The sequence below is a fragment of the Oncorhynchus keta genome, chromosome 4 (assembly GCF_023373465.1).
Source record: "Oncorhynchus keta strain PuntledgeMale-10-30-2019 chromosome 4, Oket_V2, whole genome shotgun sequence".
Lineage (NCBI taxonomy): Eukaryota > Metazoa > Chordata > Actinopteri > Salmoniformes > Salmonidae > Oncorhynchus > Oncorhynchus keta.
Window position 1 is genome coordinate 39,773,333 of NC_068424.1, and position 15,854 is coordinate 39,789,186.

The 15,854-nt window shown below is 40.7% G+C and overlaps 1 protein-coding gene across 1 annotated transcript in view; it reads right to left on the minus strand.

Annotated features, from left to right (window-relative positions):
• LOC118374880 (WW domain-containing adapter protein with coiled-coil-like) overlaps positions 1 to 15,854 on the minus strand; it is a 66,523-nt gene that overhangs the window by 46,395 nt on the left and 4,274 nt on the right. The window contains exon 4 of the mRNA XM_035761365.2: positions 5,593 to 5,687. Coding sequence (XP_035617258.1) covers positions 5,593 to 5,687 — 95 coding nt within the window. The remainder of the gene's footprint in view (positions 1 to 5,592; positions 5,688 to 15,854) is intronic.

Below are 15,854 nucleotides of genomic sequence, written 5' to 3' on the forward strand. Positions count from 1 at the left end.
ACTGCGTTCCTTCGTTTTCGTCTGAACTTTCGCCTGGAATTGCCCTCGCCTCGTGAGTTTGGATTTGTGAACTAAACGCGCTAACAAAAAGGAGGTATTTGGACATAAATTATGGACTTTATCGAACAAAACAATCATTTGTGGAACTGGGAATCCTGGGAGTGATTATTTATAACGCTATTTCTGACACCTCTTTGGAAAATCGCTGTACGTTTTTCTGTGGCTAGGTGCTGACCTAACATAATCGCAAGGTGTGCTTTTGCCGTAAAGCCTTTTTGAAATCTGACACAGCGGTTGCATTAACCTGTTACTCCTACCCCCTACTATTTCGAACATTCTGTTAAAAATCTCGCAACATTTCAGCGCCCTGCTACTCATGCCAGGAATATAGTATATGCATATGATTAGTGTGTGGATAGAAAACACTCAGACGTTTATAAAACTGGTTAAATCACGGCTGTGACTATAACAGAACGTGCGTTTCATCGAAAAGTGCAGGAAAATCTGATCACTGAAAAATGGGAAAATATATCCATGCGCCACTTCAACCAATTGTTAAATGTGAACCACATTAAATGGGGCCGAGGTTGCAATACCTACAGCTTCCACACGATGTCCTTCTGTAGCTCAGTTGGTAGAGCATGGCGCTTGTAACGCCAGGGTAGTGGGTTCAATCCCCGGGACCACCCATACGTAGAATGTATGCATGCACACATGACTGTAAGTCGCTTTGGATAAAAGCGTCTGCTAAATGGCATATATTATATTATTATTATTATTATGTCAATAGTCTTGTCATTTGCCTACTATTTGTTTCTTGGTCAAACAGACACAAGGCAGCACAGTTCTTCCGGTCTCCGACCGGATATTTTGGTTGAGATTTACCCGGACATTATTTCCAGACGTACAGCTATAGAATATACATCGCATCGTGATCAATTTGATCGCTTATTAACGTTTACTAATACCTAAAGTTGCATTACAAAAGTATTTTGAAGTGTTTTGTTTAAGTTTATCGTCAACTTTTTTAATTTAAAAAAATTACGTTACGTTATAAAACGCTATTTTTTTCGTTGATCACACAGTCTTCATAGATCGATCTCTAGGCTATATATGGACCAATTTAATCGAAAAAAAGACCCAATAGTGATGTTTATGGGACATCTAGGAGTGCCAACAAAGAAGATGGTCAAAGGTAATGAATGTTTTATATTTTATTTGTGCGTTGTGTAGCGCCGACTATGCTAATTATTTTGTTCACGTCCCCAGCGGGTCTTTTGGGGTGTTACATGCTATCAAATAATAGCTTCTCATGCTTTCGCCGAAAAGCATTTTAAAAATCTGACTTGTTGCCTGGATTCACAACGAGTGTAGCTTTAATTCAATACCCTGCATGTGTATTTTAATGAACGTTTGAGTTTTAACGAGTGCTATTAGCATTTAGCGTAGCGCATTTGCATTTCCAGATGTCTAGATGGGACGCCTGCGTGTCAGGTAGGAGCAAGAGGTTAAGGAGAGGTTTACCTATAATTCCATGCATAACACTTGTATCTTTTATCGATGTTTATTATTAGTATTTCTGTCATTTGATGTGGTTCTCTGCACTTTCACCAGATGTTTGTTCGAGACAATGCATTTCTGACATCAAGATTAACTTTATCGAACAAAACACACATTTATGATGTAAGTCCTGTGAGTGCCATCTGATGAAGATCAAAGGTTAGTGATTAATTTAGTCGCTATATCTGACTTTTGTGAGCCCTCTCCTTGGCTGGAAAATGGCTGTATGGTTTTCTGTGACTAGGTGCTGACCTAACATAATCGTTGTGTGCTTTCGCCGTAAAGCCTATTAGAAATCAGACACTGTGGCTGGATTTACAAGAAGTTTATCTTTAAAATTGTGTAAAATACTTGTATGTTTGAGCAATTTTAATTATGGGATTTCTGTTTTTAATTTGGCGCCCTGCAATTTCACTGGCTGTTGGCGAGGTGGGACACTAGCGTCCCACATATCCCAGAGGTTTAACTTATCTAGGGTAGGGGGCAGCATTCGGAATTTTGGATGAAAAACGTGCCCGAATTAAACTGCCTGCTACTCGGGTCCAGAAGATATGATATGCATATTTGGATAGAAAACACTTGACAGTTTCTAAAACTGTTAAAATAGTGTCTGAGTATAACAGAACTGATTTGGCCAGTTGAAAACCTGAGAAAAATCCATTCAGGAAGTAGGATTTGTGTGTGTGTAGTTTTTCTATTCAATGCCATTACAGTATAAGGGAATAGGAGCAATCTTAATGAGTGGACCCTGCTGTATCACAGAGCTTTTTCATGCACAATCCCGAGAGCGCGCCTTTCTTGTTTACATTTTATATTGACGACGTTATTGTCCGGTTGAAATATTATCAATTATTTAGGCCAAAAACAACCTGAGGATTGAATATAAACATTATGAACTTTACAGATACAAATTGGATTTTTTTGTCTGCCTGTTTTGACTGTGTTTGAGCCTGTGGATTACTGAAGAAAAAGTGTGAACAAAATGAAGGTTTTTGGATATAAAGAGACTTTTTTGAACAAAATAAACATTTATTGAGTAAATGTATGTCTTCTGAGTGCAACCATATGAAGATCATCAAACGTAAGGGATTAATTCTCTCTATTTCTGACTTGTGTAACTCTTTTACTTCGCTGTTCTCAAATAATCGTACGGTATGCTTTCGCCGTAGAGCATTTTTTAAATCTGACAGTGGTTGGATTCACAAGAAGTTCATCTTTAAAACTATGTAAAATATATTTAGTTTGCTGAATTTTTATAATGAGTATTTCTGTATTTGAATTTGGCGCTCTGCAATCTCACTGGATGTTGGCCAGGTGGGACGCTAGCGTCCCACATAACCTCTCTAGGGTAAGGTACTAAAAAGCTTTTAAAATATAATTTAGCAATTTGAGACATTAATCCATTTTTTAACATTGCACTGTATTCATAGCATTCATTTTTGTTTGTATAATATGTCATTTGTGACCAACCGCCTTGATTTGATCTTGTAGCAACAAAAAAAATCATTGGATAAAAGTAGAAACAGAGCTACAAAATGGTATATCATACACTGAATTTGAGGAACAATGGAAAAGTAATTCTGCTTTTAAAGTTGATAAACTTGTAACTTTTTGAGAAAAGGTCCTTTGAATGTTTTGGTACTACTACTAGATAACCCTTTGTCTACACCCATTCAGCATCGTTCACATCCTCTTAAGCTTTACACCCAACCATCTCTCTTCAAGGATTGAGCCGAGCGTTCTGTCCTAACAGTCAAGCAAACTGGCTAACATGAAAGAACCATTCACTGACCATTTTACTTGCACTTGCAGTGCGGGTTAGGCTGTTATGTTATCCAGAGCATTGGTGATTGCAACTATGCTGCAGGCAACAATTTGCGCTTTCTTGCCAACGTTTACGGACACTGGCCATATTCAACGGGTGTTGACCATCCATAAATTTATCCGTTATTCTGCGCTCTGGCACACAGACGAGAGTGCTCTGAAATCAGAGTAGATAGCCAGAGCGAATTTACCAGCTATGTCTAGCAACAGTTGACGTATTGACATTCTATTGAAATGGTTACTTGCAAATTGGAGTCTTTTGTTGAAACATGTAGCTAGCTAGGTAAAGAATGAACCATAATCCCAACTCATAACGTTACTACCCTGCATGAATCTGCAGGCAGCTAACCAACCAGGTTCAATGTTAGCTAGCTATCATCAGGCTATATCTAGCAAAGCAAATGGCTCTGAGATACGAATAATATCGTACACGTAACGTTAGCTGGCTCGCAAGCTAACAGTATACCAACTTGAAATGAAAACGACTGTCAAAATTAGAAACGTATAATATCGGAAAAAATGCCGATAGCTAGACTATCATGGATGGACGCCTCTGCCTGTCACGGTTGCCCTTAGTTTGAAGATGTTATTCGGAGACAGGTGCTTTCTCCAGCTCCTTAGCCATCATACTCGAATTCCACTGATTTCAAAACTCGGTCATCCAGAAAGTGGAGAGCAACACTGATGTGATAGATATATATATATTTTTTAATCCGCGTTAAGACAGGATTACCTACATACACTGACCAGCTCAAATAGACAGAAGCGTGCTATATGGCAGACCAATCTGAACTCCTCTCTCAGCATGTCCAGCCAACTCATCTCAGCCAATCATGGCTAGCAGGAAGGTTGCTGACTTTTTCTGGGGCTAAACCAACTAGGCTCGTAATTTAATTGTATTAGTATTTACAGATGGTATACAAGTCTGTTAAGGTACATATCTGACTGTCTGGTATGTCTGGTCGGTATGTCTGGTCAAAGTAGCCAACCTTTGCCTTGACAGCTTTGCACACTCATGACCTTCCATGAGCGTGGTATTTATTTTTGAACTCAAATCAATGAGCCCAATCACTCCTCCATGACAACACAATCATAAACAGAGTAAGGGTGAATCCAAGTCCTATTCCTTAAGGTTTTTATTTATTTGACTAGGCAAGTCAGTTAAGAACAAATTCTTATTTACAATGGCGGCCTACCAGGGAACAGTGGGTATAAGGTGAATGCACAAATTTGTAAGTCGCTCTGGATAAGAGCGTCTGCTAAATGACTTAAATGTAAATGTAAATGTACATTAAAGTTAACTTTCCAGAAGGCATTTCTGACAAAAAAAAACACATTTTGATCAAAAACATAAGCTCTCAAATGGCTCTCCTGTGAAGTAGTGACACGCAACATATGCCTAGTTTCCTGAAACGAGTCACATTTTAAGAATAAGATGTTGCCCCTTTAAAGAGACATCTGCATTTCAAAAGAGATATCAATACACTTTTTGCATAAAATGAACATTGGACAGACTATTGCAAGTATGTTCACCTAAAATAAATAAAATAAGATCAGCGGGTGGATTGATGAATGCTTATTTTTGCTCTGCAAGGCTCATGGGCGTGTCACCTAGTAATGTACTGCTTGAGAACAAGAAGTTGTGAGTGTGGTGCTTACCACCCAATCATATTGCTCAAATACAAATAGTATGACTTTTCAGCATGTGGTCTTCAATGGTTTTCAGATGGCAGACTGACAGAGCAGGTAAATGTCAAATTGCAACGCAAAATGTGCTGAGAAGTTACTGGCCTGGACAAGTCAGTGACTGACAAGATCCACTGGGCCAACATGTTATTCCCAGGCCACAGGACAATAGTTTATGTTGGACCCTGTCTGGAATGCTTGATACATACGAACCCTGGTCTGGTCCAGTGTCTGGCTATAGAGTCCCACTCAAGAGACCGACTGACGCATTTAGCACATTGAAGATGTTCAGCAAATGATTAGGGAAACGTGTACACTTGTACACTCCTTTCCACAAATGTCAAGTCATTGGACTATTTTAGGCATCAGCAGCTTATTTCTTAAACCAATAATTTCCTTTCAAATCCACGCAGGGAAGTGAATAAGTGTACACTTCAGAGAAAATGAGAGATTGGGACATTGTCCAGACCACCATGCTTTAACATCAACAACGCAGAGGTGGTAAGCGTGTAATGTACTTACTGCGTCTGATGTCTTGCTGGGGTTCGAATGTGAATTGGAGCTGCTATGATGGGTGCTGTGGTTGTGTGAATTTTCCTGTGGAGAATAACTGGTCCCTAGAAAGAACAGAAAAATTGGTTTTTATTCAACCAACAGGCAAGTATCATATTGCTAGATATGGAACAACAATGTCCTTTCACTTGTCCCATTCAGTCTAACAGAAACTCAAGATAATACATTGTCTCAAGTTAGCCTTACTTTTTTGGTAAGCTTAGAATGCGTCAGCCAGACATCAGCCTAATAAGAATAATCGCTGACTGATAAGTGCATCCAACTACCACCAGAAGAAGAAACCAGTGCCTCAATTGGAATCAAAACTACACTGTAGTATTTATTTTGGGGTATAAATATTACGCAGATTCACATTACAAGTAAACCACTTCTCAAAATAACAAGTTAGTAAACAAAGTTACATTGTTAATGCACTGAATCTGGCAATCTAGTTCTAGAAGAATTTTAACTAGCAGCTAGACCTCAGAGGCATCCCCAAAATCAGATAAGCATCACGGAAAGGTCACAGTTGAACTACCCCAAGTAAGGCAACAAAAGTAGAAGTAAACAGAAATAGTTTATAGGCTAACATCCAGAGATTGACAGAGGTACTCAGCTAATGCAAATTAGTGAAGGTAATTACTAAGCTACATATTAACGTAACCTATCAAACACAGCACTGGCTTGCAAATCCAAAACACAGTTAGGAAAACTGACTTGCCAGAAATACAAATATTTCCAATTCACAAATTCAAAAGTTATACCTTATGTTTAACTGGAAACCAATGCCAAATAAAAAGACTTGTCTGCATCAATAGCAGATAGTGTTTGCTGTATCTCATAAGTTTTTTCATTTTAATTCCATGTGATGCAGATACAATGGCGTGTTAACACAGTGGGCCATATTGCCTGTGGCTGCAGGCCCAGAGGGAGGAGGAAGGTTGCTGTGTGTGTGTGTGGAGAGAGAGAGAGAGAAAGCTCCCAGTCCCATGCGGCAGGTGTGAGTCAGAGGCAGAAGCCTAAGGGAACCAGGATATCCTAATTCCTATATAGCGCACTACTTTTGACCAGAGCCCATAGGGATCTGATCAAAGGTAGTGCACTATATAGGGAATAGGTTGCCATTTGGGACGGGGACATAGCATCACCAAACGCAGCAGGTGGAGGAAGTAGCTATGTCACAAAGTAGCTATGTCACAGAGGACAGATTAGCTGTGGCATCTCTGTACTGACAGCAGTATCAACAGTGGAGAGTGAGAATAATAGGGGATGCTGAAAAGCATTTAACTTTAAGGGATAACTCCTCAAGGTCAAGGGTTGTGTCCCTATTACCTATGTGGGGCACTATTTTTGGCAAGAGCCCGATGGCTCTTAGAGGAGGAGTACTGTTTTAGGATCATTTTTGCCTTTTAGATAATGAATAAGATTAGATGGACAGGGAGGACCTGATCGTAGATGATCTCTCCTAGTTTCACACTAAATACAAGCCCTGATGTCTTTCGGGTCCATACCTGAACCATCCTGCTACCATGGGCTCAAGATACATTTAGCATGTTTTTGTTTATTCTGTCCAGGCAAAATCATCATGCGAACATCCTCAAGGTTGGAAATTAAGAATGTATATTTCAACAACCATGTTGGCAACATAGAACACTTTGAAAAAGTAAAAAAATCAAAAAATCCAAAGCCCACATGTAGAAGTTTGTCATCCCCAAAGTGACCGTACGTACCCCAACCAGAAGCCATGGATTACAGGCAACATCCGCATCGTGCTAAAGCTGCCGCTTTCAAGGAGCGGGACACTAATCCGGACGCTTATAAGAAATCCTGCTATGCCCTCAGACGAACCATCAAACAAGCAAAGTGTCAATAGAGGACAAATGTTTAATTATACTACACTGGCTCTAACACTCTTTGGATGTGACAGGGCTTGAAAACTATTACGGACTACAAAGGGAAACACAGACGTGAGCTGCACAGTGATGCAAGCCTACAAGAAGAGCTAAATGCCCTTTATGCTCGCTTTGAGGCAAGCAACACCGAAGCATGCACGAGAGCACCCACCAGCAGTTCTGGACGACTGTGATAACGCTCTAGGTAGCCAACGTGAGCAAGACCTTTAAACAGGTCAACATCCACAAAGCCACGGGGCCTGACAGATTACCAGGACGTGTACTCAAAGCATGCGATGACCAACTGGCAGGTGTCTTCACTGACATGTTCAACCTCTCCCTGACATCTGTAATAGAGGTCGACCGATAATGATTTTTCAACGCCGATACCGATTATTGGAGGACCAAAAGGGCCGATACCGATTAATCAGACGATTTTTATTTATTTATTTGTAATAATGACAATTACAACAATACTGAATGAACACTTATTTTAACTTAATATAATAGTTCAAAATCAATTTAGCCCAAGTAAATAATGAAACATGTTCAACTTGGTTTAAATAATGCAAAAACAAAGTGTTGGAGAAGAAAATAAAAGTGCAATATGTGCTATGTAAGAAAGCTAATGTTTTGAGTTCCTTGCTCAAAACATGAGAACATATGATATAATAATAATATAATATATGCCATTTAGCAGACGCTTTTATCCAAAGCGACTTACAGTCATGTGTGCATACATTCTATGTATGGGTGGTCCCGGGGATCGAACCCACTACCCTGGCGTTACAAGCGCCATGCTCTACCAACTGAGCTACAGAAGGACACACAATGAAAGCTGGTGGTTCCTTTTAACATGAGTCTTCAATATTCCCAGGTAAGAGGTTGTAGTTATTATAGGACTAGTTCCCTCTATACCATTTGTATTTCATTAACCTTTGACTATTGGATGTTCTTATAGGCACTTTAGTATTGCCAGTGTAACAGCATGAATGTTTACACGCCTGCTTCTGCCTACCACCACTCAGTCAGATACTTGTATGCTCAGTCAGATTATATGCAACGCAGGACACGCTAGATAATATCTAGTAATATCATCAACCATGTGTAGTTAACTAGTGATTATGATTGATTGATTGTTTTTATAAGATAAGTTTAATGCTAGCTAGCAACTTACCTTGGCTTACTGCATTCACGTAACAGGCAGTCTCCTCGTGGAGTGCAACGAGAGAGAGGCAGATCGTTATTGCGTTGGACTAGTAAAATTGAAAGATTGGATCCCCCGAGCTGACAAGGTGAAAATCTGTGGTTTTGCCCATGAACGAGGCAGTTATTAACCCATCGTTCCTAGGCAGTCATTGAAAATAAGAATGTGCTCTTAACGGACTTGCCTAGCTAAATAAAAGGTATAAAAAAACATATAAAAAATGTAATTATTATTTTTTAATCGGCGCCCCAAAATACCAATTTCCGATTGTTATAAAAACTTGAAATAGGCCCTAATTAATCGCCCATTCCGATTAATCGGTCAACCTCTAATCTGTAATACCTACATGTTTCAAGCAGACCACCCATAGTCCCTGTGCCCAATGAAGCGAAGGTAACCTGCCTAAATGATTACCTACCCGTAGCACTCACATCAGTAGCCATGAAGTGCTTTGAAAGGTTGGTCATGGCTCACATCAACAGCATCCCTCCAGATACCCTAGAACGACTCCAATTCGCATAGCGCACCAAAAGATCCACAGATGACGCAATCTCAATCACCCTCTACACTGCCCTTTCCCACATGGACAAAATGCTGTTCATTGACTACAACTCATCATTCAACACCATAATGCCCACGAAGCTCATCACTAAGCTAAGGACCCTGGGACTAAACACCTCCCTCTGCAAATGGATCCTGGAGTTCCTGACAGGTGGTAAGGGTAGGCAACAACACGTCTACCACACTGAGTGTGTACTTAGATCCCTCCTGTACACCCACGACTCAAACAACATTAACATTGCTGACAACAACAGCCTGATCACCGACAATGATGAGACAGCCTATAGGCGTGTCAGAGACCTGGCAGTGTGGTGCCAAGACTACAACCTCTCCCTCAATGTGAGCAAGACAAAGGAGCTGACCTTTTCCTGGACTACAGGAAAAGACGGGCCCAAACATTCCGCCATTAACATCGACAGGGCTGTAGTGGAGAGGGTCGAAAGCTTCAAGTTCCTTGGTGTCCACATCACCAACGAACTATCATGGTCCAAACACACCAAGACAGTCGTGAAGAGGGCACAACACCCTTTTCTTCCTGGAGACGGAAAAGATTAGGCATGGGTCCCCAGATAATCAAAAGTTCCTATAGCTGCACCACCGAGAGCATGGCAATTGCTCGGCATCTGACCGTAAGGCGCCACAGAGGGTTGTTCGTATGGCAACCCCCCCATATTTGTTTTGTACACTGCTGCTGCTCGCTGTTTATTATCTATGCATGTTCATTTCACCCCTACCTACATGTAAAAATTACCTCAACTAACCTGTATCCCCCGCAGACTCGGTACCCCCTATACATAGCCTGGTTATTGTGTTACTTTTTACTTTATTTGGTAAAAAAAAAGTTTTACTTTTTTGAAATGTACTATTGGTTAAGGGCTTGTACGTAAGCCTTTCACTGTAAGGTCTACATTTGTATTTGGCACACGTGACAAATAGTTACATTTGATTTGAAATTGACTAGAAAGGATAGTAAAGTATGACTTTGTCCTAATGTTTCTTGGCTAGAACATCGTTTTGTTCACATGCAAAGTTGTTTTTCAACGTTACTTTGAGTTTGCTGCAAGTGACTGCTGCTGGGGGACACCGCAGTCATTGATTTGTTTCATCACAGACAAGTGAGTGCAAAAGGAAAGTCTCGGTAACATCTCATCCCTTAAAAAGGCCAGCTGAACATTTGTCTCACCTAATGATTGTGCTTGGTGGATTACTGCCAAAAACTTTTACTCATTGTTCTCCTAGATGTGTGTGCTTCTACATTTCTAATTAGGAGCACATCATGTACTGCTTATCAAAACGAATAACAAATAAACAGCATTTTGTGGCAGGGCAGGCACTTTGTTGATTCTTGGTACGTTGTTTTTATTATTGGCTCTAAATGATGCATTTTAACATATTTTGGTTAAAAAAAAATACAATTAAGCAATATACCCCAATACTTTTTACTAGTAAAACATTTGTTTTTGAAACAGAATGCACGCTCAGTTCTTTTGTGATTTTTGGCTGGTAGATTTTCTTTATCTACCGGCCACAGTGGCTGGTGGCCCAAAAAGTTAATTTCCGACCCTGAACATTATCTGAGGCGAACGAAAAGGGTATCAACAGGTGACTGAAGAGTGTCTCCAGGCACTCCACTTATCTATTCTAGTACAAGCACACATTATTAAATTAATCAACTGATCATCAAGCCCTTGATTACTTGAATCAGGTGTTCCATTACTGGAATAGATTGAACGTTCACTGTCATTGGAGACAAATCGGTGAATAAGGCGATGCATTTTTTGGGTGTGCTTTATCAAAAGATGTTCCACCAGATAATAAAATGAACTAAGACAATATAAAAAAAATAGTGACATTGTCAACTATTACCTTGTAAGAAATGTTGTGATAATCAAAATTGAATAGAAATATGGCAGATACTCATATTAGGAGACCAATTGAAATGGGCAGGAGCCTTATTTCAGACCACAGACGCAACTCACAGAAGGATGGTTTATTTTTTTTTTATGTATTTCTTGTAATTCATTCTGTTGTTCATTGATAAGGGTACTTCTTGCACAGAATACTTAACTGTACCAAAATAACACTGAAAAGATTAACGAACAGCTATTTTAGACTATTGTGGCCTTTACATTAACATGGCAAAGTCTGAAAAGGTATTCAATTAAGGATTTCCTTATGCTCCCCTGAAGATGGTGAAACTACATTACAAGTCTGAAAACCTCATGGCTGACAAGAAAAACAGAACATTGAGGCTTAGTTTGTGGTCACTGTGCATGAAAGTGACTATGGGGAAATAAGTAGCTGTCAACGTCTAGGTCTACCAACTTTGGCACGGTTCAAATACTCCTAACATGCATCTTTCCTTCATTGAAGTGATCATTGAGCTGACATTACTAAATAGTTTTTTAGCAAGCTTGCCATTGCATTGCTTTTAACAATTATGTCATATCAGATGAGTTATTTCAAGTATTTCTACATTTTAAAAGCATACTAATAGGGCCCTAGCCCTACAAGTTAACTCCTCGTCCCGTGCTGTAGGTCTAGGTGCTGTGGCCAACTATTGTTTGTTATATGGCATGATGGAAAATGATAGAAGGGTTGGCAGGCTGCAACACACGGGGCCAATCAGGGGTTGGAACCGGTTCAAGGAACAGACCCATCAAACAGGAAAATAACATTTCAAGGAACGAAAGTGATCCATACTGTCCCGGGACAGAACCGTTATTTTAAAAACATGGAAACTGGCTAACTATGTTATTTTACGTTCCAGGCATTTTTTTCTAGTTTCAAAAAATAAATCATAAACAAATCGCCTATGCAAAGCGCTCACTGTCACTCAAACTTATTCCAGCTTCTGCTTGCAAGCTGAAAATCTTTGCCAGTCCCATATCGCTCCATAGTTTACAAGAATATACTTTTGGTTGCAACTCCTGGTAACAGTTTGGGGTGAATGCTAGTTAGCTCCTACCAAAAGTGAGATTGGGGAAAGAATGCATGTATAATTTAAGCGGATCAAATCAGAAATTCACTGCCATCTCCTAGCACTTGTCAGAACTACTCACACCTTTTTTTTTAAATTGTTCTCGCAACAAGCCTAGAGAGTTACAAGGGGCCTAAAGGAGTAAAATGAGTATATCACAAGATGAGTTTGTATGTCATGGCAAAGGCATGTTTTGCCTAGAATAAATACACTGAACATAAATAAAACAATTTCATTGATTTTACTGAGTTACTGAGTTCATATGAGGAAATCAGTCAATTGAAATAAATTCATACGGCCTTTATCTATGGATTTCACATGACTGGGAATACAGATAAGCATCTGTTGGTCAGATACGCGTAAAGAAAATGGGCCTCAGGATCAGATCAGTGTTTTTGTGCATTCAAACGTGTATTGATAAAATGCAATCATGTCTGTTGTCCATAGCTTATGCCTGCCCATACCATAACCCCACCATGGGACACCCTGTTCATAAAGCTGACATCAGTAAACTGCTTGCCCACACCACGCTTTAACCCTAGAAAACGGTTGTGAGGCCGGTTGAGCGTACTGCCAAATTCTCTAAAACGATGTTGGTAGAGAAACGAACATTCCATCCTCTGGACTCTGGAGGACATTCTTGCAGTCAGCATGCAAATTACACACTCTCTCAAAGCTTGACATCTGTGGCATTACATTTACATTTTAGTCATTTAGCAGATGCTCTTATCCAGAGTGACGTATAGTAGTAGTGAGTGCATACTTTTGCATATTTTTGTTGCACTGGTCCAACGTGGGAATCAAACCCACAAGCCTTGCATTGCAAGTGCCATGCTCTACCAACTGAGCCACACAGGACAGTGTTGCGAGACAAAACTGCACATTTTAGAAAGGCCTCCTTTTCACTCTCATTTAGGTTAGTATTGTGGAGTAACTCTTATTGTCCTCAGCACAAGGTGCACCGTGTAATGATCACGCTGTTTAATAAGCTTCTTGATATGCCACACCTGGATTATCTTGGCAAAGGAGAAATGCTCACTGACACGGAACCCAAACCGGCTGCGCGCACATAAATGTATTTTGTCCCCCCACACAAAACGTGATCTTGACACACAGGTTAAAATATCAAAACAAACTCTGAACCAATTACATTAATTTGGGGACATGTTGAAAAGCATTAAACACGTATGGCAATTTATCTAGCTAGCTTGCACATGCTAGCTAATTTGTCCTATTTAGCTAGCTTGCTGTTGCTAGCTAATTTGTCCTATTTAGCTAGCTTGCTGTTGCTAGCTAATTTGTCCTGGGATATAAACATTGAGTTGTTATTTTACCCAAACTGCACAAGGTCCTCTACTCCGAGAATGAATCCACACATAAAACGGTCAACCGAATCGTTTCTAGTCATCTCTCCTCCTTCCAGGCTTTTTCATCTTTGAACTTATATGGCGATTGGCATCTAAACTTTCATAGTATTACCACGACGACCGGCAAAACAGTTCGTCTTTCAATCACCCACATGGGTATAACCAATGAGGAGATGGCACGTGGGTACCTGCTTCTATAAGCCAATGAGGAGATGGGAGAGGCAGGACTTGCAGCGCGATCTGCGTCAGAAATAGCAATGACTTCTATTTTAGCCCTTGGCAACGCAGATGCTCGTTGTGTGCAATAATTGAATAACATGGATTTTGACATTTATTTTTGCAACGCTCGTGCACACGACGCACAATTTGAGAAATAAGCTTTTTGTGCATATGTAACATTTCTGGGATCTTTTATTTCAGCTCATAAAACATGGGACCAACAATTTAAAATGTTGCATTTATAATTTTGTTCAGTGAATGATGAGCCAACCACAGTAATTAATTTAATCATATGTAATTAGGCATGCTTCCTTCTGTGTAGTATTTACATTGTATGGTACAGGCAAGAACTCAGTGTGCACTGACTTAGAGTGGGGCTTAATTCAGGGCCTGTATAAAGTATCTCAGAAGAGTGATGATACACAAAGTTTTGCCTTTTAGATCGTAATGACTAAGATTACATGGACAGGAGAGACCCGATTCTAGGCCAGCACTCATAATCGCACTCATAATCGCACATGATTGATGAATACAGGGCCAAATGTCCCTTGCATATATCTGTGCCACAGATGTTCAGCATGATATTGAAGTAAACAAACCTATACACTGGTATTTCACTGTTCATACATGTCTGGCTAGGTTAGGTTGGTTATGCCATTCTCATTGTGGATAAAGACAAACAACGACCGATTTCCAGTCAGGGTAGGGAAAAGAGGGCAGACATTTTGGATAGTGACCAAAGCCCACCAGCCACTGTGGCAGATAGATTTAAAAAGCTACCAGACACTCATATCTTTTCCTCCAGATTTTCTCCCTAAAATTGCACCAACAAAAACACACAAAAAAATAGATGAACATGCTTAGTAATTTTTCTAAAACAATAAATGTATTACTAGTAAGAAGTATCGTGGTATATTGTTTAACTTGTGACCTGAATCTTAAACTTCTTAAGGCTAGGGGTCACTATTTTCACATCCGGATGAAAAGTGTGCCCAAAGTAAACTGCCTGCTACTCAGGCCCAGAAGCTAGGATATGCATATTATTAGTAGATTTGGATAGAAAAGACTGAAGTTTCTAAAACTGTTTGAATGATGTCTGTGAGTATAACATAACTTATTTGGCAGGCGAAACCCTGAGGACAAACCATCCAGGGAAAAATATTGAGGTCACTATATTTTCAATGGGATTTCTATGGATACCTGGATTTCTAAGGCACTTGCTTGCAGTTCCTATCGCTTCCACTGGATGTCAGTCTTTAGAGATTGTTTTTCCTTTGAGAAATGAAGGCAGTTCAGAATGAGGGTCGAGTGAAGTGTACTGTTTGTTAGAGGCTGAAAGCCTGAGCTTGCTGAACCTCAGCAAGACGGAGCTCCTCTTCCTCCCGGGGAAGGACTGCCCGTTCCATGATCTCGCCATCACGGTTGACAACTCCATTGTGTCCTCCTCCTAGAGCGCTAAGAACCTTGGCGTGATCCTGGACAACACCCTGTCGTTCTCAACTAACATCAAGGCGGTGGCCCGTTCCTGTAGGTTCATGCTCTACAACATCCGCAGAGTACGACCCTGCCTCACACAGGAAGCGGCGCAGGTCCTAATCCAGGCACTTGTCATCTCCCGTCTTGATTACTGCAACTCGCTGTTGGCTGGGCTCCCTGCCTGTGCCATTAAACCCCTACAACTCATCCAGAACGCCGCAGCCCGTCTGGTGTTCAACCTTCCCAAGTTCTCTCACGTCACCCCGCTCCTCCGCTCTCTCCACTGGCTTCCAGTTGAAGCTCGCATCCGCTACAAGACCATGGTGCTTGCCTACGGAGCTGTGAGGGGAACGGCACCTCAGTACCTCCAGGCTCTGATCAGGCCCTACACCCAAACAAGGGCACTGCGTTCATCCACCTCTGGCCTGCTCGCCTCCCTACCACTGAGGAAGTACAGTTCCCGCTCAGCCCAGTCAAAACTGTTCGCTGCTCTGGCCCCCCAATGGTGGAACACACTCCCTCACGACGCC